At 40.5% G+C, this 23,312-nt stretch overlaps 1 protein-coding gene across 1 annotated transcript; it reads left to right on the plus strand.

Annotated features, from left to right (window-relative positions):
* Positions 1 to 957: 957 nt before the first annotated feature.
* MRPS31 (mitochondrial ribosomal protein S31) lies at positions 958 to 21,754 on the plus strand. The gene is made up of 7 exons (XM_082068337.1): positions 958 to 1,150; positions 3,221 to 3,529; positions 4,231 to 4,389; positions 9,247 to 9,393; positions 12,516 to 12,589; positions 16,766 to 16,909; positions 21,405 to 21,754. The coding sequence occupies exons 1-7, from the start codon at positions 1,020 to 1,022 to the stop codon at positions 21,614 to 21,616; spliced, it is 1,176 nt and encodes a 391-aa protein (XP_081924463.1). The 5' UTR covers positions 958 to 1,019; the 3' UTR covers positions 21,617 to 21,754.
* Positions 21,755 to 23,312: the final 1,558 nt, after the last annotated feature.

Raw genomic sequence — 23,312 nt, forward strand, 5'->3', positions numbered from 1 at the left:
TTTTTCCCTTCCCTTGCCAGCTCATGCTTCTTATATACCTCTGAGCTGTGGTTGATGTCCACCACCCAGCTGGAAGGAACACACAAGCACTCCTTGGGCTCCTGAGCTCCCTCTGAAAATGACGTGAAGTGAGAAATGAACAGGAGCCGGGTGCCAAAACACTGCTGTGGAACAAGCCATGTGGCAAAAGTGTCATACAGACTGAAACCTGTGGCCAGGTGTTTTATACTTAATGTTTTCAGTACCACAAGCTTTAGAGAGAGATGAGAGACCCTTGAATTAGCTGGCTGTAAACGAATCTACTTTTAAATTTCTTAAAGCAACTTACACTCTGAAATACAATATCGTCCGTCCTTTGAAAAGGTGACTGGTCTTCAGATACCATGGCAGCACCATTCTGGATGCTGCTGCCTGTTTGGTTTGTCCTCACCTGTACTGCTAACAAGAGTCTAAAAAGAGACTCTTTTGGGAACTTGAACGTGTTGAATCTATCAGATTTATTTGTTAAATATCAAGAAATATATACTTAGGAAACTGGCATGGGTGAGCCATCATCCTGCTAGGGCAGGATAGGTGTCCCTAACACAGAGCCAATTTAATGAGTATTCAGTAACAGAAATAATGGGAAATATCTGATGAGACACACGCACTTAATAAACACCATTATTCTTTTCATCATAAAATCGATGAAGCGCTTTGTGGTCTCTTGCATGTATCTGCGTTTGCTCAGTGGCGAGAGCTGCACCTTCCCCGAAGCTTTTGGGTGTCTCCAACCATTAGCTGCCTCACAAGGGCCATCCCAAGACTTGGTTTACCTGCCTGCGACTCCTGGCTCCGAGTGAAAACGTGTAGGAGAGCGCCCACCGTTGAGGCGGGTTTGCAGAGGACGAGGCAGCGCCGCCGCTCCGGGCGGAACGCTGGCGCACGGAACGCTCGGCGCAGCTCCCGTTCCCGGCCGGCAGCGCCGGGGGCACGGCGCAGGGGGACGGGCCGCCGCGGGTGGCCGCGCCGCGGGCACGATGTGGAGCCGCGTCCGTGGCTGGGGCGGCGCGGCCGGGGGCTCTTGTCGCCTCGCAGCGCGGCTCCTCGCCGGGCCAGCGAGCGGCCGGGAGGCGGCGGGGGCAGCGCGGCAGGAGGGGAGGCCCAGCAGGTACCGTCACCTGGGGGAGAGAGCGCCCGGTGGCGGGGGGGGGGTTTGCGGGGGTCCGCGGCCGCGCTTCGCCCCCACCACGGCCTTACGAGGGATGGGGTTTGCTCGGCTCCCCGGGAAAGCTGCTCCCGTTCGCCGCAGGTGGGGCCGTGCCCGTCGTGGATTGGGTTACCTGGCCTGGCCCGGGCTGCTGCGCTGGCCTGTGCGTTAGTCGGGGCCTCGTGTTGTAGCGACGTTCCCTCATGACCGTGGCGCCTGGAGCGGGCGGGCGGGGTGCGGGGCTCGCTCGATGCCGCCCGCCGCCGCCCTGCGTTCGGCTGCCCTGTTCCCGGTGCCTCGGGGCGTGAACCCGCTCGGGCAGCCGGCGGGGCAGGGTTAGTCCGCCCGTCCTGCCGGGGCTGGGGCCACGGGGGAGCGGAGTCCGGTAGAGGGGGGAGGTTCTCACCTTGATTTCTTCTTCGTCCTGCTCATCTTTGAGTGGTGCAAACTTAAAGGGTGAGTGTCATGAGGATGGAGCCAGGCTCTTCTCGGTGACAACCAACGATAGGACAAGGGGGAGTGAGTACAAACTGGAACACAGCAGGTTCCACTTACATACGAGAAGAAACTTATTCTCAGTGAGGGTGCCAGAGCACTGGAACAGGCTGCCCAGGGGGGTTGTGGAGTTTCCAGCTCTGGAGACATTCAAAACCCGCCTGGACACCTTCCTGTGTAACCTCATCTGGGTGTTCCTGCTCCGGCAGGGGGATTGGACTGGATGATCTTTTGAGGTCCCTTCCAATCCCTGACATTCTGTGATTCCGTGTGAAACCACATGTGTGTGTCACCCAAGCTTAATTTCACAGTCTGTGTATCAGCAGAGTTGTGTTGCTTGTCAGCAGTGGGACGTGCCCAAAGCACCATCTAAAAGCAGTATTTGGAAATTCATTTTTATTTAAAGATTTTAACTGCTTTCAATTAAAAGTCAGGTGTGTGCTTTTTTTTTTTTTTTTTTTAATTTTGAAGCACCTCAATATGGTTGAACAAGCTCTGATACTGTGATAGCTGCATGTATAAAGCAGCTTGGTTTCTTTTGTAGCCGTGTTTGCGTTCTAAGGCTAGGCTTCTGAGCAGAAGGCAAGCTTGGTAGTAGGTGAAATACAGTAATGCAAAGTGGCTTCAAATGTTTAAGGTTTACAGCCTTGCTGTCTTTTTCTGACACTGTAAGCAAAGGTCTCTGAATGGATAAATAGTTTTAAGGAGTATACAGTGTGAATTAATGAAAAAATAAAAGTAGCTGTGAATGTAAAGATTCACAATATTTCATTTTAGCATCTATCATGTTCTTTATGATAGTTTTTCCAGAGAATGCAGTTGTGTCTCTGTTGCAATAATATCCTGAGCAGCTCCTTGCTGTCCCTGGCTTTGCATCCTCGCCTGCACCATGCCAGTTTTAGCTTCTTTTAGTGATGTGGTAAACTAGGTAGAGGCACTGTTCCAGAGGGAAAAATAATCAAAATTACTTTTTTGTTTGTCACTGGGTTATCTTGCAGCTGGATCCATTTCCCCATATGGCTGTGCAGGTGCTTGGCTGCTCTGTTGCAGGGCATAGGGTAGGGGAATATGATCCATAGTAGTACCAGAAGTGTGAAATGATGTGAAGCTAAATAGGTGTGTGCAATCCTTTTTCAGGTGGCTAGGAGTGATCTCTGCCTCATTTTAAGAGTTTCAGTGGGTTTTCTATAGTACTGTTGAATTTAAGTATCAGGTAGTGGTAGATTCAAATTCTCCGTCTGCTACCTAATGCAGAGATACTTTAAAAGTTTTAAGTTCAGAGATTAGATACAAGTTTTTTGTGGAGGAAATACAACTGTTTACTTGATTTTTGTGATGAAGAAACCATAAATAACCAAGAGTTTTTAATAGTGCTGCAGACCTTCTCAGAAGTTAAAATGTACACATCATGTGTACTTAACATACACAGTTTGCACTCAACTAGGCCTAGGCAGTTGTAACTGGGGTTTTTTTTAGGCTTACAAAATTCAGCCTTGGACCCTATTTTTAACTTCTGTTTTCTATTTATTTATCTAGACTTTGTCTGTCATCTAGCAAAATACAGAAACTCTTCAGCACAAGCAGCGTGCTTTCTACTGAGAAAGTTAAATCTACCGCTTCTGAAGACAGCACCACTGAAGTGGCATCAAAGAGTCAGGAGGGTACACCAGAAACACCAAAGCAGAAGTTGTTGGACCTTATTGGTAACATGAAAGTAGAAGTGAGCTACCGGAAGAAACTCCAACAGTTAAAAACCCGTGAGGTCAAAAATCAAGCTACAGATAAGCTGGAAGGCACGGACGGTGAAGGTGCTGTGCTTCAGAGGACTACAGAAGACATCAAGCGGTAAAGTATAACAAACTTTTCTTAGCCTGTTTTCTCTTTTTCCAAATTGCTTTTTTCATTATCTAGAACAAAATAAAGCATCAAATGCCGTTTCAAAGTATGGAAAAGAATCTTGTAAGGGCATGTGGTATACACATGTAGAGTGAGTAAATCACAGGGGAGAATCTGGACAAAAGATATTGTGTGCTTCCTATCTTTTGCTACCTTTTTCTGCACTGAGACTCTTGGAAGGTTGCACTAAAATCTGCCTGTGGAAAGTTATTTTAATGGGAAGGGGGAAATACAATTCAGATAAAATACAATAAAACCGAGGAAAAAGAAAAAAAAATATTTAAGAATGGTATAATGATTGCCATGTCCTGCCAGTGGCTCCCCTCCACAAAGTGTTACCTCGTGTTTATAACCCCACAGGTCCCTGCTGCCTGTGGTCTTCAGGCTTCACATCCGAGGGGCTATGCAGTGGCGCAGGGCTGCCATTGTCCCAGGTTTGAGAACAAGAGCTCGTCAGTGGCATTTGGCAGTTGATGATTAGTGCAACACAGGGCAAACCTCGCTGTCCCCCTGGCCACCCCCATTTACGATAATGTGTAACTGTAGCTTCTGAGGTATTAAGGCATAAAATGACAATACAGAAATGACAATTTAAATATATTAAGGCTTTTTTTTTTTTTGTATTTCCATATCTTTTGTGTTTCTTACAGAGGCAAACCTTTAAATCCAGAACTGGTGAAGGCTGTTTCTGCAGTTGCGTCTTCCCTACCACTCAACAAGAAACAAACAGAATCAGAACTACTTGCACAGCTAAGACGGCATGAAGAAACCACAGATAAACAGAAAAAGGGGGGAGTTATTAACATACGGTCTGTTTATTGAATATTATTCTCAATAATGTTAGTAATTCTGATTTTGCAGTGTCATCTTGAAGGTGACTGGGTTCTGTGTTGGAAAGATGGCCCTAAAACATTTGGACAGGTTATCCTTGGAATGAATGAATATTGGGAGCATCAGTGGTCTGGTTATATCATACTCCCTGAGTTTTGCCATCCTCATTCTAAAATGTTTTTGCAGAAATTGAATTGTTTTCCTGCCCAGGATCATTACTTTATTGGACAGACTAGCAAAATAACTTATTTTTTTCCCAAGCTTCCGAGATTCTCACACAATGGATGGGTTTGTAGACCTTTCAGACACTCTGTCTGGACTAGTGAATTTTCATGACAGCTCTGCAGAACTGAACTATAGCAGCTCTATTTATAGCCCCACCCTTCCTTTCAAAACTTTCCAGTCAACCTTAGAAACTCATCTCTTGGCTTAACTCTGTTTCCAGTGTGGCTTTCAAACAGATGAGAAACATTTGTTTGGAAATTGAAACAGTTACGCATACTGCTTTTTTGGAAGATGGTTGAAGACAGGTTTTTAATTCTCTTTTTGTTTTTTCTTTTCAGCTAGTATTCAGATAACTACTCAGAAAATAAGGCATTAAGGCATCCAGGTGAAGTGCTTAACTAAATAGAAAATTGGATATTCAGCAAAACAGGAATGTGAAACCTTTGTTATGGCTGTTTGTGGTGTGAACTGCAGCCTGCTTGTCTTAGTTTTAATCTATTTTGTGAAAATGGATTTGTCCCAAACCAGGATTTAAGTTTGAGCCATGTGTTACTATTTGTAAGTTGCTCTAGGGATTAGTAAAGGATCTGCTTTGTATACGTGTTGCACTGCAAACAGAGCAGCCAACAAGCTAATGATGTTCATGGCTGGTGTCTGCCTTTTAAGTGAGTGAAACCTAAGGAAGAACCGGACAGCTGCTTGTGAGTAGGTTGAGTTAGATGGTTGCAAAGAGACTGGGATATGCAGCGCTCAGTGAATAACTTTGTTAAACAAAACCCATGTTCCTCGGTGGTTGTGAAGGGAAAAGGGAAACACTAGGCAAGTTTCCCTTTTAGTCTGTATTTGTGGTTCTCTGCCAAGAGTGCTAATGGTGGTTGTGTAGAGCAGAATGAAATTATCTCAAAATGTGTGAAGTCTGTGCTGTTTGAGGAGGAAGTATGGTTGTAGGTAGTACGTGCCAGCATCTCCAAAGGCTGTGTGTATATGATCTGTTTTCATAATGTCCTTTCAGAGTGAATACAGGAGATCTCGAGAACAACCTCTCTTTCCACAAGCTCTTAGAGCCAAAATGGTTAGCTCTAAAGGTTAAAAGTCTGGCTGTTTTATGTAAAATTGATGTGTTTCTGCCCTTTTTTTTTTTTTTTTTCATGTGTGCAGTATTACGAAAAAGCTTAAGAGACACTTCCTAATCTGAGGAGAATAAATAAGGACTAGTTTATATAAAGAATATGTTCACTTAACTGTTAATTACCAGTGAGGTTGTTCCATCTCTGTCACTGGGATTTTCAGAAGAGCAGGGCACGCAGATGTCTTAATAATGGCCTTGGCTGTGGATGGCCACCTTAAATGTAATTAGAACCTACTTCAGTACCTGTTAAGAATGTTGGAGGACCATGCTGATATTGGCTGCGCTAATACGTGCAGTGGCTAACCTCATGTGCACCTGCATCTGTTCCTTAAGGCATACGTGCTCTTCTTTAAACGTGGCCGATCTGCCTGCTGGCATCAAAGGCTCACTGTCCTCAGCACGCATTGCTCTTTCCCTGAAGCACTTACCCAGCGGCGGAAAAAAGTGTCTAAGGCAGTTGTAGTCTAAGCAGAAAGGCTTTTTTTCTGTTGAAAAAGAGTTTAAGTTCTTCAGAAATTTAAAAGCTGAAGTCCTTGCAGCTGTATATTGACTCTATATAGTTGATTGATGGCTTAAGATGTGCTATTACAATATTTTATAACAGGCTTGTGGATAAATTGCTGTGGTTAGAAAAATGCATTTTCTTCAACCAAAACCGGCCTTTTTGGTTGGATAGGAATGTCGTGGCTGGTTTGCTGTGCTTGGAGTTGGCAGTTTCTACTCCCTGAGATAGCTTTGTGAAGTAGCTTGTTTCCCCCTGTGAATATACATGTGGTGGTTGTATTTTTTTTTCCCTCCACTCTATGCTGAAAAGTTCTGTTATCTTCCTTACTAGTTAGGTAGCAGTTTGAAACTCCTATCAGTGGATGAGTTTTCAGGAAAGACCAACATCTCCTGCTGATTTTCATGACTGAAAACTTGGTTAATAGTAACCTTTCGCAGTCAGGCTCTGAGATAAATGTGGTACTTTCAGCTTTCTGATCAGTGTTTAAAATGTTTTTGTTTTTATTTTTAAAAAGCCCAGCAGCCCTCAGGCTTGCTTGGGTATGACTTCATACTCCAGAATACCTCAATCCACACAAGGCACTAATATATTAGGAAGCAGTTACTTTTATTCAGACATGATTATTTTCTGTGGAATTTTATTTGGCAACAAGAGAATATGTGCAGTTTAACTTTTCTTTTTTTTAATAGAGGTTTTGCATTTAATATACCAACCCATTTTAAAAGGCAATATGTATTGCTCTGTTATTTAAAACCATTCACAACTTCACAAGCAGTAGAGCCTTATAATGCTCAACTGCAAAAAATGAGGATGCTGTTATTGAGATTTATGTTATATAATAAATTGTACGTTGTCCAGATCTTTTGGCTTGTACTAATTTTTTTCCAGGATTGTGGCATGACCTCCAGAGGTCACTGTTGTCTGCAGTCTCCTCATTGGCTTGATTTGTAGACAGCATGAGGACAGTGTGTTTGCTACGAGGGGAAAATATTAATAATACAGGAATTTATTTTTCTGAGTGTGGGATGAAGTTTCACTCAGTGGAAATTACAACAGCACTATACTAGAATAAAATCAGCAGCACTACAAATTTAAATTTCAGCTCCTGTTTTGGGTGAACAAGATGAGCAGTAGTTTAGAGCTTAGGCTAAAATATATCCAAAGCTCCTTGGCTCTCCATTTTTAGTATTGTAATTATTGGTTCGTAATCAGGAAGGAGAGAGAATCTGTGTTTGTTACAAAAGCTCTACCTCTTCCCATCTCTGGAAGGCAGAAATATCTAGGGACTTGGATTTTTTTAACCTCGTGTTGGACATGAGGTAATATCATGTAATATCTGACCACTGTAAGTACACTGGGCTTGGGGTATGACTTTGTAATCTGATGGTTTTTTGTTAAAAATGCTTTAAAAACATCTTTGTAGTTTTATTTTTAATTAATGCAGAGACACTTTTAATGGTGGAGTGATGAATGTTGCTGCCAGAAATGTTCATATACCAACGATGGGTTGACATTAGGACTTCCCAGTGAGAAATGTGACACCATGGATTGCATATTCTGAGAGCTTAGTAGCATAGTCTATCTAGACCTACTGTGCAAAACCACAAATAAATGGAAGTCAGCTGTGAGGAGGGCTGCTCTGAGGAAGCCTGATCCCCGTAGCATGGGAACCCTCCAGCCTTGCAGGTCACAGCCAAGTCAAGCGGTTGTGCTGGGCTGGCTGTGACTGGCCTTAGGAATTACGTCCCCTTGACCCTCACCAGTGTGTCAGGCTTCTGATCCAACACCAGCTCACCAATGCCGCTAGGCATTTCATAGAGTAACTTCTGTTGAGAGATACGCAAGTAATCTGAGATTGTTTTTTCCTTATGATTAAAATGAAATTATTTAGAACTTGTTTTCTGATGCCTTTCTTTCAGAGTAGGTACTTGAAGAACTATGCTGTTCTGGTTCTGTTGTTTGAAACCACATCTAAAACCAAAGAGAAATCCTACTGAGTTACTGTGGCAATTAGCTTTTACAATTTTCCAGAAGTATTTATTTCTTGTCAGGAAAATCTCTTGACTTGAGCTGCCAAAAACATAGTCTGAATTGCATTCAGATTTTCATAAAATGGATATGCAGTGCTTTTGACTTGCCCTATTTTTGTTTTTTGAGACAGTATTTATGTCTTAAAACTTGAGTGCTGCAATTTTGGATGACTGCGTGTTATTGGAAGCTGTTGGGCAGAGAGGATAGCTGTGAGGAAGATTACCAGCTTGGTCTTTACCAAGCAAGAGACTTACCAGTTCAGGGGATGGATCGGCGGAGGCAGAAAGGCGCTGTGTTTTCCCCTTTGTGTTCAGAATGAGCCACACACGGCGCTAGAAGAGATCAAAGAGTTTGCTCTTCACATAAGATTTTGACTTCAGAATTACGAAGGAAGATGTGGTCTGTTAATGCTGTAATGTGATTATGCAATGTGAGAGATTGCAGTGGATCAGGAAAGGTGACCTACATATTAGGGTGACATGATTGACCCATGTCAGCTGATGTGTGAAGGTGAGCTTCCTTTTGGTCTGCAGCAGCACAGCTCTGTCCCTGAGCGGTGTTGGTTCCTGTCCAAAAAACTGGTGATTCCTTGTATCCCGATAAATTCTTAATTTACTTAAGCAAAATGTACCAAGCCCACTCCAAATATTGGTATGCAGATACAGGAAATTTTTCTTTTAGTTGGAAACTAAATAATTTCAAAGAAAGCATTCGTTGTAGATTTAGTAGGCTAAAACAGCACTTTTAATTTAACCTATATAGAATGTAAGAACTGAAGTGGTTTATTAAGTAAGACTTTAACTTAACTTAAACTTAACTTTACCTTAAAAATGGGTATATTTTGTGAGGCATCTATAATGTTGTCTTCCAGAGGCTTATGAAACGTGACAAACTTCCTTGCTTTTTCGATTTCTTGAGGTTTTACATTTGTGTTTTTAATTTCAGCAATGTTATTTCAGAAATGGCGGTTAAAAGAGAGTCTCCAGCTCAGCGAGGTGTGAGGATATCCAATCGTATTTCCGTAGATTTCGATGAGGATGGGCAAAGAATCAAGTCTGAAAGACTCTCACGTCAGTCTTCTGACTCCAGAAGGTATTTTTATTGTGTTCCCTTCTAATAGGACTGTGCAAAAAATGACTAACAGATAATATTTTAAATCTAGTTGTACATATTTATGCCACCATGATACTTAAGAGCTTAAAGGAATAACTTAAGCATTTTTCAAGAAAAGTGCTGTTAGCATTGCAGTAAACTTCTGTATAAACAGATTTGTTAATGATAACCAGCTAATCAAGTAATTTGCGCTTTTTAAATATTAAATTGTAGATAATTAAAAATATTTGTGGAAATGTAATTGTGTTTGTTTTAAGTAGTTTAAATTATTTTCACTTATGCATAATACTGTTTCATATAATTTTTTTTTTAAGGGGAAATGGAGACTTTCAAGGCTTACTTTCATCTAATGGAAAACTTCCATAAATGTTGCATATTTTGAGAAGTTTCATCAGCTCTGTTGGGGTTTTAAAGAGACTTTAAAGTTTGGGGTTTTAAAATTTTTTTTTACCACCTTGTTGCAACTAATAAGTCATTCTATGATTTCTTTATTGCCCGTGACATTGTAATTGTCTATGAAATGAACTGTATAACTTACATGATGATTTCATGGTATCCCTTAAAATTATCTTGCTGCTGGTTTATGTGGCCAATCTATCAATGAATTAAGGAGTGCTCTTATAGTTTGGTAGAGTTCCTGGAGTGAGAGAGCACCAAGCTGGTCTCCATCGATAGTTGAGCCATAGTTGATGGACACTTGAAGTTGATCCTTGGCCTGATATGGACCCTTATCCTCCACTACTCCATTTCCATGCTGGGGGGAGGATGAAGGTGATGATGAAGCAGAAAAGCAGACTCCTAAGCAGAGGCTGCTGGGCTGGATCCAGAACACAGTTCCTTACTTGGCAATCACAAACTTCAATCACTTTTTGCAAATTAATCACCTTTCCTTGAGGTTAGGGGCTGGAAGTTGAGGGAGTCCTTTGTGTTTAGATAGGTAATGCCAAAGACAGAATTTGGATAACTAAGGAAAAGCAAAACAAAACATAAATTTATGGGTGAGTAAATGTACAATATTCTGCCTTCTTTGGCCCAGACATCTATTTCAGTTTATTGTAAACAGAGAGTGGTGACGTCCCACAAGGAACAAATGGAAATGCATGAGTTGAGCCTGTAGATCATGCAGAAACCTCAAAGAAGTGGCTATAGCCAGTCATTGGAAGAATTTAGCTTCCTTGCTGAAATATTTCTGAGTGAATTCCTTGTTCTTGAACTACCACACTGTTAAGGTGTGTTGGGGAGGTTTGGGTCTGGGGCCTCTCTGATGTTACAAGACAGCAAACAGTCCTGTCTTTTCCTAATGTGAAGCTTGCAGAAAGCACAAGAGGGGCTTCTTGTAATAGAAGTTGAAAAGAAGAAGTGGAACAAGGTTCTAGACCAAGCCCTCCTGACTTAGATATTTCTGTCCTGATATTTTAATTCAGCTATAAGCTGCCAGTTTGAGGAACAAGGGAACGGACTTCATTATCAGTTGCTGAATAACTCCATAGATATTTTTATTCTGGGGATAATTATCAGAGTTGGTAGTCACATGAAAGTAATTTTGTTATTAGGCTGTGATTCTTGACTGTGAGAAATTACTTTATTTAAGACGTTGGATTAAAAGTTTTTCAAAGTTTGAAAGAATAGAAATAATATGATCTAGAAGTAGAAACTGAAAACCTGAGCTATTACCTGTTTGTACAGTGTATATTATTTTATATCTTTGCTAAACTTTTCATTTACTAACTTACTGCAAAATAAAGTTAATTTCACTTACGTTTGAGAGGGTTTATTAAACGTGTGATATCTGAGAAGCCTTCTTACTCTCTTCGTGTGATGAAACTGGACTTGGTATATCACTTCAGGAACAGTATCTTAAAATAATTTTTAAAATCCTGGTAATGAGCAAACTGTCTCCAGTTTCAGTCCTACATTAGTTCCTGCATCCCTGAAAATCTAACGGGTATACTTACACGTTGATAATGTGGGTTAGGAAGAATATCTAAGTTTGAATGGCGATGTTGTTTTATTGTAATTTGAAGTTGTCATTTTAAAATAAATTTTCTTCCAAGTGATGCTTGTATCTTTGGCCAGTGTTATGGGGAGTTACACACAGACAGGAAAATATAATCCTAAATCAACATTCTTTTAAGGCTCTGTAATTAAATTGCTCAGTGCTGAAATAGATTCAGGGTAGTTACATCAATAAAATGCAATATGGCAAGAGCAGGTTTGCAGAGTTTGTGGCCATCAGAAATCTGTCGTGAATCCAGTGAGGTGAAATTTTGAGGTCAGGAAGGGCAAGTATTGCCAGGGTAACAGTGAATATGTAATAACATGAAGTAGGAACTATTAGAGTTCCAGATGAAACCTGGAAGATTATATGCTTAAAATAATGATTTGTTCTAAAGTTCAGTGTCTTCTATAGTAAAGGCATTGGTTTTCCTTTTTTCTGTTTATAAGAAAATTTATTTTGATTACTTGTTCGACTCTTGGATTAAAAAAAACCCCATAGTACAGGCTTATGCCTAAAGATAAACATGGTTTAAAATAGATGGTCAGAGTGAAATACTCTTATATTCAAAAAAGAGAGCATCAGGGTGATGCTGTTTAAAATATACCATGCAGATATACTTTGAGTGTTTGCCATATGGCAGAGAAGGTGGCTGTGTAATCTTCCAAAAAGTCTATTTATGTCATAAAGCAGGAATTGTTTGATTTAGCTGTTGCCTTTTCTCTTCCTGAATTGTGCAATATTTTTAACGGGGGAAAAAAAAACAAAACGAATCACCAGGTTCACTTTTTGGTTGCAACTTTGTAAAATTGCTTGAGTACTGTGGTTTGATACTGTTTAGCTTTGTTCAGATTCCCAAATATTTCCGTAAAAAGTGACCGCAAATATGATGTTTGATTTATGCTCATTCTTTCACATGGAAATGTTTTGAGAAGCTCTATTACGGACAAACAGTTAAAAGTCTGAGGATTTAGTGAGAGTCCCACTCTTTTTTTTTTCCTCCAGAGTTCTGTTAGTTCATGAGAATATTTTGTGCTTTTAAATTTGTTATCTGGCAGTGTTGTGTTGTGAAATACTTAATATAATTTTTCTTTTTTGTTTATAGAAGTCTCAAAGTAGGAAGGAGACTTAATATATTCACTAAGGCTTCTACAGAAACAGAAAAGGCGCTGCAAACAGGTTAGTGGAAATTCAATAATGGAAACCCCAGTGAAGCCAAGTTCCGAATATTTAGAATATCAAGAGATTCACTGTTGTGGAGGAGACTTACGACCTGTTAACTTCCTGCTTTCAGACGTATAAAAAAATAAATACTGTAATGTAACTCTGATTTTTAGTAAGCAAACTTCCATGCAGTGTCAGGCATTAATGTTTTCTGTACTAATCGGGACATTCTGTTACTGAACTTGAACAGTAAGTGGCTTTTTGTCACTAAGGCCAGTGTTTCTTCAGTGAGTGTAAAACTAGCCTGGAGAACAGGTAAATTGGCTCCAGTAGCTTAGTTGGTCTAGTTGCAAACTTGCTGCATTTGTTTTATGGCAAAGAAACACAAGGCTGTAATCCCAGGGAGACAAGCAACGCTCTTGGGGTGGCTACACATAAGCAGGGCACAAAAACACCAAGCCCATACACTTTGTTGGTTTGTGGCCTTCTCTTGTTTAGTGTTGTATATGTAGCTCGAAAGATCCTGTAAGTGCCTGCTTTGCCTGCTGTGAAGCCCTTCATAAATGTTTAGAATCATAGAATAGTTTGGGTTGGAAGGGACCTTCAAAGGTTATCTAGTCCAACCCCCTGCAGTGAGCAGGGACATATTCAACTAGCTCAGGTTGCTCAGAGCCCTGTCCAGCCTGGCCTGGCTCCAGGGATGGGGCATCTACCACCTCTCTGGGCAACCTGGGACAGTGTTTTACCACCCTCATTGTAAAAAATTTCTTCCTTATATCTTTTCTAAATCTACCCTCTTTTAGTTTAAAACCATTACCCCTTGTCCTGTTTGCTGCAGACTCTGCTAAAAACTCTGTCCCCATCTTTCTTATAGGCCCCCTCAAAGTACTGAAAGGCAGTAAGGTCTCCCTGGAGCCTTCTCTTTTCCAGGCTGAAAAACCCTGACTCTCTCAGCCTGTCCTCACAGCAGAGCTGTTCCAGCCCTCTGATCATTTTTGTGGCCTCCTCTGGCCCTTCTCCAACAGGTCCGTGTCTTTCCTGTGCTGAGGCTCCAGAGCTGGACACAGGACTCCAGGTGGGGTCTCACCAGAGCAGAGCAGAGGGGCAGAATCACCTCCCTTGACCTGCTGGCCATGCTGCCCAAGATAAGATTTGCCTTCTGGGCTGCAAGCACATGTTGCCGGCTATGTCCAATCATTCATCCCCCAGTATCCCCAAGTCCTTCTCCACAGGGCTGCTCTCAATCCCTCATCCCCCAGCCTGTATTGATACCAGAGATTGCCATGACCCAGGTGCAGGACCTTGCACTTTACCTTGTTGAACCTCATGGAGTTCACATGGGCCCACCTCTTGAGCTTGCCCAGCTCTATGTGGATGGCATCCCATCCCTCAAGCATGTCAACTGCACCACTCAGCTTGGTGTCATCAACAAATTAGCTGAGGATGCACTCAATCCCACGATGTTGTTGATGAAGACATTAAACAGTACTTGTCCCAATATGTGCCCCTGAGGGACACAATTTGTCACTTATCTCCATCCAGACGTTGAGCCGCTGACCACTATTCTCTGGATCTGACTGTGCAGGCAGTTCCTTGTCTACCAAATGTATGTGCCAAAACTCACATGAGATAAAACCAAAACCAGGTGTGACCCACCTTCATATTCCCTGAAAGGCACAGACAGCACTGCAGGAACAGTCTTAGTGCCACGTAAGGGGGTGGCTTTCATATATGAGGGCTTAGCTTTACTAGACTGGGTTTTGGCTAAGAGTGTGTGAATACAGGCAAGTTATTTAAGGAACTCCCTCCCTCTTCTTTCTGAACAGTGAAACTGTGCATTGTTAGCACTGACCTTTAATACACTGATTTTTCTAACCTATTTTGAGGCCCTTTGGAAAAAAGACTATTTCAGTGAAGTGACTTAGAACTGTATATAAAGCCAGCATCTGCAGATATGTATCTCTGATATATTATAAAATGATACATATTTGTTTCCATTTCAAGAATAAAACTGTTAGTTTCTGCTGGATTCTAGCTGAGTAATTTTCTCCTTTTTTTTTGTACACTTGAAACTGCAGAGAGAAATTAATTTGTTTATGTAATTTCTTCAGTAAGCTGACAGTGCTATTTGCGTATTTTCAAATATCTGTGAGTTTTCTGAACTCAACAACCTTGGTGCTGAACTATGAAAGTTACTTGTTAGAATGGAATTCAATTTACTATTTTTTAACATTGCCTGTTTCCTTACAATTGGTCCCTTTTACATATAAAAACATGACGAATGATGCAGTGTTTGTTTTTAACTATCTTGACGACTGCATTGTTCAAGTAAATGGTGTTGAATCAAATTTACTCAGGTAAAACAGTGAGAATTTAACCTTTCTTTTTTGCATGAACACAATGCAGATGCAACAGCACATACTAGTCACTCGAGATAAAAAGTTGAGATATGCTATTTTTTTAACAGAGAACTGGAATGTGCACAAATTGTGTAAGAGAACAAGTGGACTTTATTGGATTTGTAATTAGATAGTAAGAAATAAGCTTTTTTCAGCTTTTTATGTGGTGTTTCTGTCTTTGATTCCGGGTAGCCTTGAGGAAATCTACAATATATTCTAAGCCAGGAAGCTTATTATTTGGCTTTCTCACTGAGCCTGGTGACAAACATTTTTTTTGCATTAATCTCAAGAAACAGCAACGTGTAACTTGAGACCTTGATTCATTTGCTTTCACTTTATTGGCTCATATTAATGGAGATAATGAGTTAAAATATCGTTTGTACTTTACAGAAAAGCAAGTTCATAACAGAGAACTTGATTTTGTATATTCAATATTTATTTTGAAAACCTGAATGTTAACTGGGAAGTAAATTGGCATAGTGGAAAAATTATTCGTAACTGTTAACATAAACTGTCAGTATTATTTTCGGTTTCACAGAGGTGAAAATGTTTGTCACCTTTGCTTCAAGTTTGAAAAAATGAGTTTCTGCTCTCTTCCATTAGAATATTTGTTAGTAGTGTTATTATTAGAAGGTATTCTTTAAGATGTGGACAATAACTTCGTTCTGGTATGGTTTCTCATGTGATGTTTTGTCTGTATTTTATTCAAAGAAGGCAGCTATGGAATATAGTTCTGGAAACTTCCCTGCTAAATAAGAATAATTTGAAAAAGTATCTTCTGATTTAACACAAAAAAATTAAAAACTTTTCAGTATGTAAAAAATACTGTTTGCCCTTTTGGTTTGATTTTTTTTTTAAAGGAGAGCGGAGATTTCTTTTAATCCAGTGAAGTTGTGAGCCACTGAGCCAAAGATGAAATTGCGTCCGAGATTTAAATACGCTTCTGAGTAGCAAAATAATAGCTGATCGGCTGTGATCCGTTTCATATGGACTGTGATATTTGAGTTCACATCAAGGTCTCTGTTCTGAGGAGCTCGGGGTGAATTGATAACTGGGGGAGACATGAAAACGGAGGGGAGCAGGATGTCCGCCAGCTCCAGAGGCAACAGCTCCCGACAGTTCCTCCCTGTCCTCTGGTGACAGCTCATCCCCTTCGCTCCAGCCCGGCCGCCCAGTCTGGGCTCACGACCAGTTCTTCTGGGCGGAGGGGCAGCAGCTGCTTCAGAGTGACTCTGCTGCCATATGAGTGCACTTGGATGAGATAAAATAATGACTTGCATCAGGAAAGATGCGTCCCTAAAGGGTTTGACTTTGGGAGAAGAATAGGAAATCGGGGTTTCTTAAACCCAAGAGACAAAAATTTATGAGTGCTGGGGAAGGAATTGCCATCATTTGTAGATTGAGTTGTCTCCCTGCAGGAGAGTATAGTTGTGAAGTACCTGAAAACTCCTCTAGTAAGCAAGATTCCTTTAGCAGAGTGCACCAGTCAAGTTCAGAGTTTGTCATATGTACAATTTGTGAAAGACAAAAAGGAAAAATGACTGTGTGAAAGTTTTAAAAATGAATTGCCCCCTAGGAGTCCAGAATATGTTTTCGCCAGACATTTAAGAACTTAATGGACTTGCATTTCAACAGAGAATTCTTATTGAGAAAGGTGAGGCTGGCAACTGAAGTAGAAAAATTTGCCAGTTGAAAGTTGTAATCTCTGTAAAGGTTAATGTTAAAGGATTTTGTTTTAGCTAAGGAGAAGTCTTTGGCATCCTGACAGATCTTTCCAAAATTTCTTTTTTAGTATCTTCACCAACAATTTGGGATCTGGAATTTGCAAAGGAGGTTGCAGCAGTAACCGCACAGCCTCCTCGAAACGGTTTTGAGGAGATGATCCAGTGGACAAAAGAAGGAATACTGTGGGAATATCCAATTGACAATGAAGCTGGTATGTGTACTGTTAACTTGTATTATCTGTCTCTATTTATGTTTTTTGAGAATTAGAGCATGCTATGACCTTTGACTGTTTTAACATAGTGTTTCAGCTATGAGTCATGCACTTGATAGTAAACAAATATAACTTTCCAACTGTCCCAAATCAGAGATGCTTCAGATGAACTTATTCTGGCACTTGTCTGGTGAAGTTCTGCAGGTGGTTTGGCTGATCTGAGCACTGGCTGCTGCCAAAAAGGGGGGAACTCTCTCCCTCCTCTCTCCCTCCTTTTCTCACTCAGCCCTGACGCTTTCAACACCAAAAGGCCATTCAAGGCTATTACATAATACCTTTTACTATGCAACTTCTTTAAAGAAGCTTCTAGCAGAGGACGGGGAATCTTAAAGCTGCTGTGTGAGCTTTATAATGCTCATTCTGTTCTTTGGTGCAGCCCTCAGCCCAAGTGGCTGGCTGGATCCTCATCAGCTCTCTGCCAGTTCCATATCTGCACTGGCTGAGCGTTAAACAGCTGTTTGCTCTCTTCGTTCTGTCTGTTTCATAAGCAAAACAGTCATGATATTCACTCGCTCTGGGCATCTGTCTTAACTAGACATCTTTGTGCACTGTATTTACTTTTATTACCATAAAAAAAAAAAAAAAGAAACTCTGTGTGAAGTTAAGCCAGGAATGAGAGAGAGAAAAATGTTAAGGAAGGGGAGATTTGCAGAAAGCAAGTGTACTTTTTAGGAATGGGGACTTCTTAACTTCAGGTAGAGCTTGCCTGTGGTGTGTGGTTTATTTATTTTTTTAAGACATTGAACAGAACTACTTCAGAATGATTCAGTCACTGAAAGCAGAACAGGTTAGTATCTGAAGCTGAGAGTCTTTGAAAATCTGTCCTTTACCAAGCTGCAAATTGCATAATGTGGTTCATTGTTTCTTAATGCTTATTCTCATCCTATTTTTGCAGTTTCTTCACAGAATTTAATCACTGCTCCCGGAACTGATTTGTTCCATCATGTAGACATCTGAGTATATTCTAGTCATGTTCTTGCAAGTTTAAAACCACTGCCACCAATGGCTTTTCTGTTGTTGTAATGTGGCTGGAACCCTGCTGTCTGGGACCATAAGTGGACCAGGCGTCTTTGGCGGCGAATGTTGTTTCTGTTGCAGCAATGCGGCCGGAACCGTGCTGTCTGGGATGGGGTGGCGAATGGACAAAGAGCCTTTGCATATACTTAAACAAAAATCTTTATTGATTTGTCCACAAAGACCAGTCATGTGGAAAATTCCAGTGGAGCATTCAAAAATCTATCCCCTCTCAGGTTGAAATATCAAGTCAGTAAATTCCAGCCTATCAAACTGCCAGCCGCAGGCTGTTAATCAGGTCAGGTATGTCAAAGCGCTTGTTGAGAGCTTGAGAGCCTCACTCCAATTATTTCAACATATACTGTACTTTCAGTGGCTTTGCAAAAGAAAGATGCTCATTCCCTCTGTTAATTTTGAAGCTTTGTAGCAGTTATTTCCCTCAGTAGGAGGACATTACTTCTGTATCAAGAAATGTGTGATTTTTCTTTTGTGTCACAAGCACATGGCTTTAAAAACACACGTGTAATTAAATTTTCTATTTAGGAAGCATGTATACTCAACTTTTAGCCTTATGAGAGCCCATGAAATTTTAAATATAAAAGAGAAAGAAGACAGCTTATAACTGTTTTTCTTGGCTCCAGAGCATCTCTGGTGTTCTAGTTAGAGTGCTCTACCGAAGCACTGCCCTGTGCTTTGAGGCATCAGGGCAAGGCTGTGATTTTTAAAACTTCTCTGTCCATTGCGTGAACATCTGAAGATGTGGGTACACACAAGGGTTGCTGCAGTGGCCAGCAGCAGTTTTCTGCCCCCCCATCCCGCTGCCCTGTTCTCTGCTCACGTCTGCATGTCCTTTCCCTTCTCTGATGCAGTTGAAGTTACTGTTAGTCAGAAAACTACCTTTTTTTCTCTCCATCTCTCCAAACTCTGATTAATTTTTCCCAGATTAGCAAACCTTCTTCAGTATAGCTTGCATAACATGATTCTCACTCCTCCTCCTTTCTGCTTGCCTCTTCTCCTTCTAGTAGCTTTAGTTCTGCTCCATGACTTGCCATGGCAAAAAGTTGGGAAAAGTGTTGATTTCTGCTCCTCTTTAAAATTATTTCTGTGTATTTATGCCTTGATGACTCAGATCCCGAGGAGTGCAGTGGTTAAAAAGGACAGTGCAGATTATTGGTGCTACTTTGCTTTAGCACCTCATTCTGAGGAGCAAATGCTTCTGGTGGGCCAGAGATTGTTATGGCAAAAGTGACAGGTTTAATGGGAATCTCAGAAAATTAATGCCTCAGTTGTCCCAGGTGGCTTTTGTAGGCGAGAGTTTGCCAACTCCTGTTGTGGCTGTTTGCTGGGATGCTGTTTTCATCAGAGAAGCGTTGCATCAGTTTGCCAGGAGAGGTGGCAGATGTTATGCAATCATTTTAGGTTTGGTTTGTTTTAATAATTCTGGGTCTATCCTGGGGACGTACTATGAAGGCGTGATATTTATAATTCTAAAAATCCTACAATCATAGAACAGTTTTGTTTGGAAGGGACCTTTAAAGATCATCTAGTTCCATCTCCCCTACCATGGGCAGGGACATCTTTCACTAGATCAGATTGTTTGGTCATCTTCCACCAGATCTGGATACGTGGTCCTCTTTATTTATGATGAGTATGTCAGCAAGACTCTGTAAGGATGGACACTTGCATTTGAGATGTCATCTTTAAGGCAAGGTTTGTTGTCTCTTGGGAGAGCTAGAAAAAATCCTTGGACTTTCTGGTTTACATAGGGGTTTGGAAATAGGATATTGAGAGCGAGTGACTTCTTGCTTTGAGGTCGGTAAAGAAAATCCTCTACTTTAGACTCCCACCATGTTCTTTCAAATCAGGTTTCTGAGGGGGCAAGGGACAGGCTTGTTCTTCCCATGCAGCAGGAGTTCTGCCTTGCTGGAGGTGGGGAAGCCATGCAAGCATATCTCATCTAATCCCACGAGAGGTCTCAGCCTCTGATGCTTTGGGCAATTGTGGTCTCTTTTTGTGAGACACGCTAGACTTTCTTGAGGACTGAAATATGTGGTCTAACTGAAATGTTTAGACTTAGCACTTCATCCCCAAGCCATATATCATGTCTTTGACAAATGGGAGATCAAAGGAATCATTCCTTCTGACCTGAATTTTTGTGTGAGACTATACATGGCTTGATTTCTTTCAGATTAGAGTTGAAAATTGGAGAAATTATTAATTAGACATTATCTTTTCTGACACCCTTTATCCCCAAAAGAAAAGCATCCAAAAGACCGAATTTTACTAGCAGCAGCATTCAGATTCTTTCAGTAGTGGGTTCATTGGTTTATTTCTCTTGGATTTTTGTGACCAGCAGAAGTCTGGAAATCTGGAAAGGATGATGGCTTGTGAAAGTAATCAACAGCTTCTAGGTACAGAGAGATTTCACTTACCCTTGCTGGGGAAAGTCGGTGTGGGTGGTGTGCTGAAAGGATCATCTCTCTGCTTCTGTAAGTGGACATGGGTTTCCACGCACAGCAGAAATGTACCTTCTGAAGCTGACGTGACCTTTATTTTTCCTTTTAACATAAGGGGAAAAGAAGAGAGTTGGTGAAGAAGGAAATGTGCTTTCTTTTTCAAGGACAAGAGAGATAAAAGTACCATATAGCTGGTATATTTCTGGGAAAAATGTGTGGGAAAAATAGAACTATTTCTCATTTTAAAACAGGAAAGAAATAATGCAGACTTAATGAATACAAGCTTAGAGACTTCTCCATCCAGGAGCTGTGTATCTTTTCTGCAGAAACTTCAGCAGCTCTAACGAAATAGGAGGCCTAGGATTGACATGGCTTAATTACCTCAGTTTTAATACTCCTGATTTAGTTTTGCAAATAATGGATCATATCCTAGCTAGAAAAAACTACATGTACACTTGTGTCTTCCTATCTTAGTCAATTTAGGCAATCAGTGTTTTCTTAATAGTTTATTAAGAAAGTGTCCACAATCTAAAAGGTGGTACCCATGATAAATCAAAATTTTCACATATTGAACAAACAGGGTTTTAGCAAGAAGATTGATTTATTTTTTGAATTATTCCCCCTGCTCCTGCCCTGGCATCAGCTTTCAGTGAGATTACCAGTGAAAAAGTTGATTTAAATATTCGATATTCTTATAAATGAGAGCACAAAATGGAAGTAATATGGTAGACAGTAGTATGATAACATGCTGACATTTTTTGTGGAGGGAGAAATTAATATCTTAAAATTCTGCAGTTTCTTTCACTTCTGCGTTGTTGGCTTAACTGTGCAAAAGAATTAAAAGACACCGAACCATTAATTTGATTAATTTAAGATTACTTGCACACTGTATCCTTTTTTACCTTGATACATTTCCTGTTGTACTCTGTCATTTTGTCTTTTTTTGTTTTTTTCCCTTCTGTTAGGGATGGAGGATGATGCTGAATTCCATGAACATATCTTTCTGGAGAAACACCTTGAAGACTTTCCCAAGCAAGGACCTATTCGCCACTTCATGGAACTAGTCATCTGTGGGCTTTCGAAAAACCCGTACCTCAGTGTTAAGCAGAAGATTGAACACATTGAGTGGTTTCAGAAGTATTTTGAGGAAAAGAAGGAATATCTTCAAGAGATTTGAGGCTTGGGAAAGTGCTTAACCTTGAAAGGAAGAAAAATTGCATCGAAATGGATGTTTTCTTATCATAGAAATATTGTCAGTGGATAGTAATCATGTGACCTCAGAGTTGTATCTTAAATAATAAACTGCAAGGTCATACTTTCATGTGTGTATGTCCATGTATAGGTAGATATTTTTGACAACAAAAGGAAGGACCTGTTTTTTTTGTAGAATGTGTGTTTAAAGTTTAGTTTATCAAAATTGTTGTCTTTTAAATTTGGAACTAATCTTTTGACCAAAGAAAGTATTAGGTCTAATTCCACTTGCTACAGCCTTCACACTTGGTGTGTATCTTGACGGGTTTCATCATCTTTCCCATTCTGGAAAAGTTGCAATGCTTTTGTTTTTAAAAAACTCCTGATAACAGCTCTTATTTTGAAAAGCTGTTACTGAGATAGTAAGACTTCATTTTGCTAATTAATTAAATACACTGGTATTTGGATGGTATTAATCCTTTCTATCCTCCTTTCACTAATTATCTTTGTTGGTTCATTTTGAAATTTTTGGTAGTAACTATGTCATTTGAATTTAATTCTTACTAGTTCATCTGTTCAACGAAAGGCTATTGTATTCCTGAGATGTGCGCTCAGTGTAATACTGGTGAGTTACATAAAAAAAGTACAAGAAATCTCTCTTTATCACCCATTCTTGAGCTTTTGACAAACTTCCCATTGGCATTTGTTTTTCAAAAATGGCTCTGGTTGAAAATAATCCTTAAAGTTCTGTTCATTTAGAGTGAGCAGTTTTATGATGACTACAATGTCTGGAGCTGCTTATCTCCTGCAGCTGCAGGACGTGACATAGCTGGCAAGGAGAGCTGTCACCTACAGATTGTCACTCAACGCCACTGCTGTTTTCTGTCTAGTCCTCTGATGTTGGTGAAATAACGTCTTATTTTCTAGATTATCCTTATTTTAGTTAATTGTCTATTGTCCTCTGTATCTCTTAAGCAACTGCAGTATATTTTACTTCAGTTATCTCATGATAATTTTTCATCCAGAATTACTTGCATGGTCATTCAGAATCCTGGATTGCATCTTGCTGTTTAATTTTTCAGAGCTCTTCCAGCTCACACATTGTGTTCTTCCTTGTTCTCTCGCGTTTACTCCAGTCATTTTATCAGCTATTAGCCCTATAAATATGCCCCTGTCCTCTTCTTATGTTTTCTTGGAGTTGATGTGGGAAGGAAGAAGTTATGGAATGATGATAAAATACTGGCTTCGTAGGCAAACGGATTTTTAATTGGAATTATAAGAAAGCAAATGGAAAACTAGGAGCTGGCCTTTTTCTGTGAGTTGGAATGTTGTTGCTGTGTTCTGCTCATCCGCAGGACGGGAGTTTGCCTGTGGCGAAGCGCAAGGCCTGGGCTGTGGAAGGGAAAAGCAGCCTTTCGACTTTCTAGCTGTAAGAACAGCAAGGTTCAGATTCTGCAGAGTTTTTCAGAGGCTTCCTGGCTTTGGAATAGAGAGAGTGGGAATGATATCAGAGTATCTCCATTTAGTACTATGATAGTTTTAGTTTTTGGTTCAATGCCCAGATACATTTTACTTCAAAAATACCGTTCTTCATGAGTTTCTACCAACATGTGATGCATTCCACTGTATTTCAAGCCTCTTCTAAAACAAGGTACAGTGACTTTTCATACACTACAGGCTTT

This window comes from Streptopelia decaocto (assembly GCF_964273445.1).
Source record: "Streptopelia decaocto genome assembly, chromosome: 1".
In the NCBI taxonomy this organism is placed as follows: Eukaryota; Metazoa; Chordata; class Aves; order Columbiformes; family Columbidae; genus Streptopelia; species Streptopelia decaocto.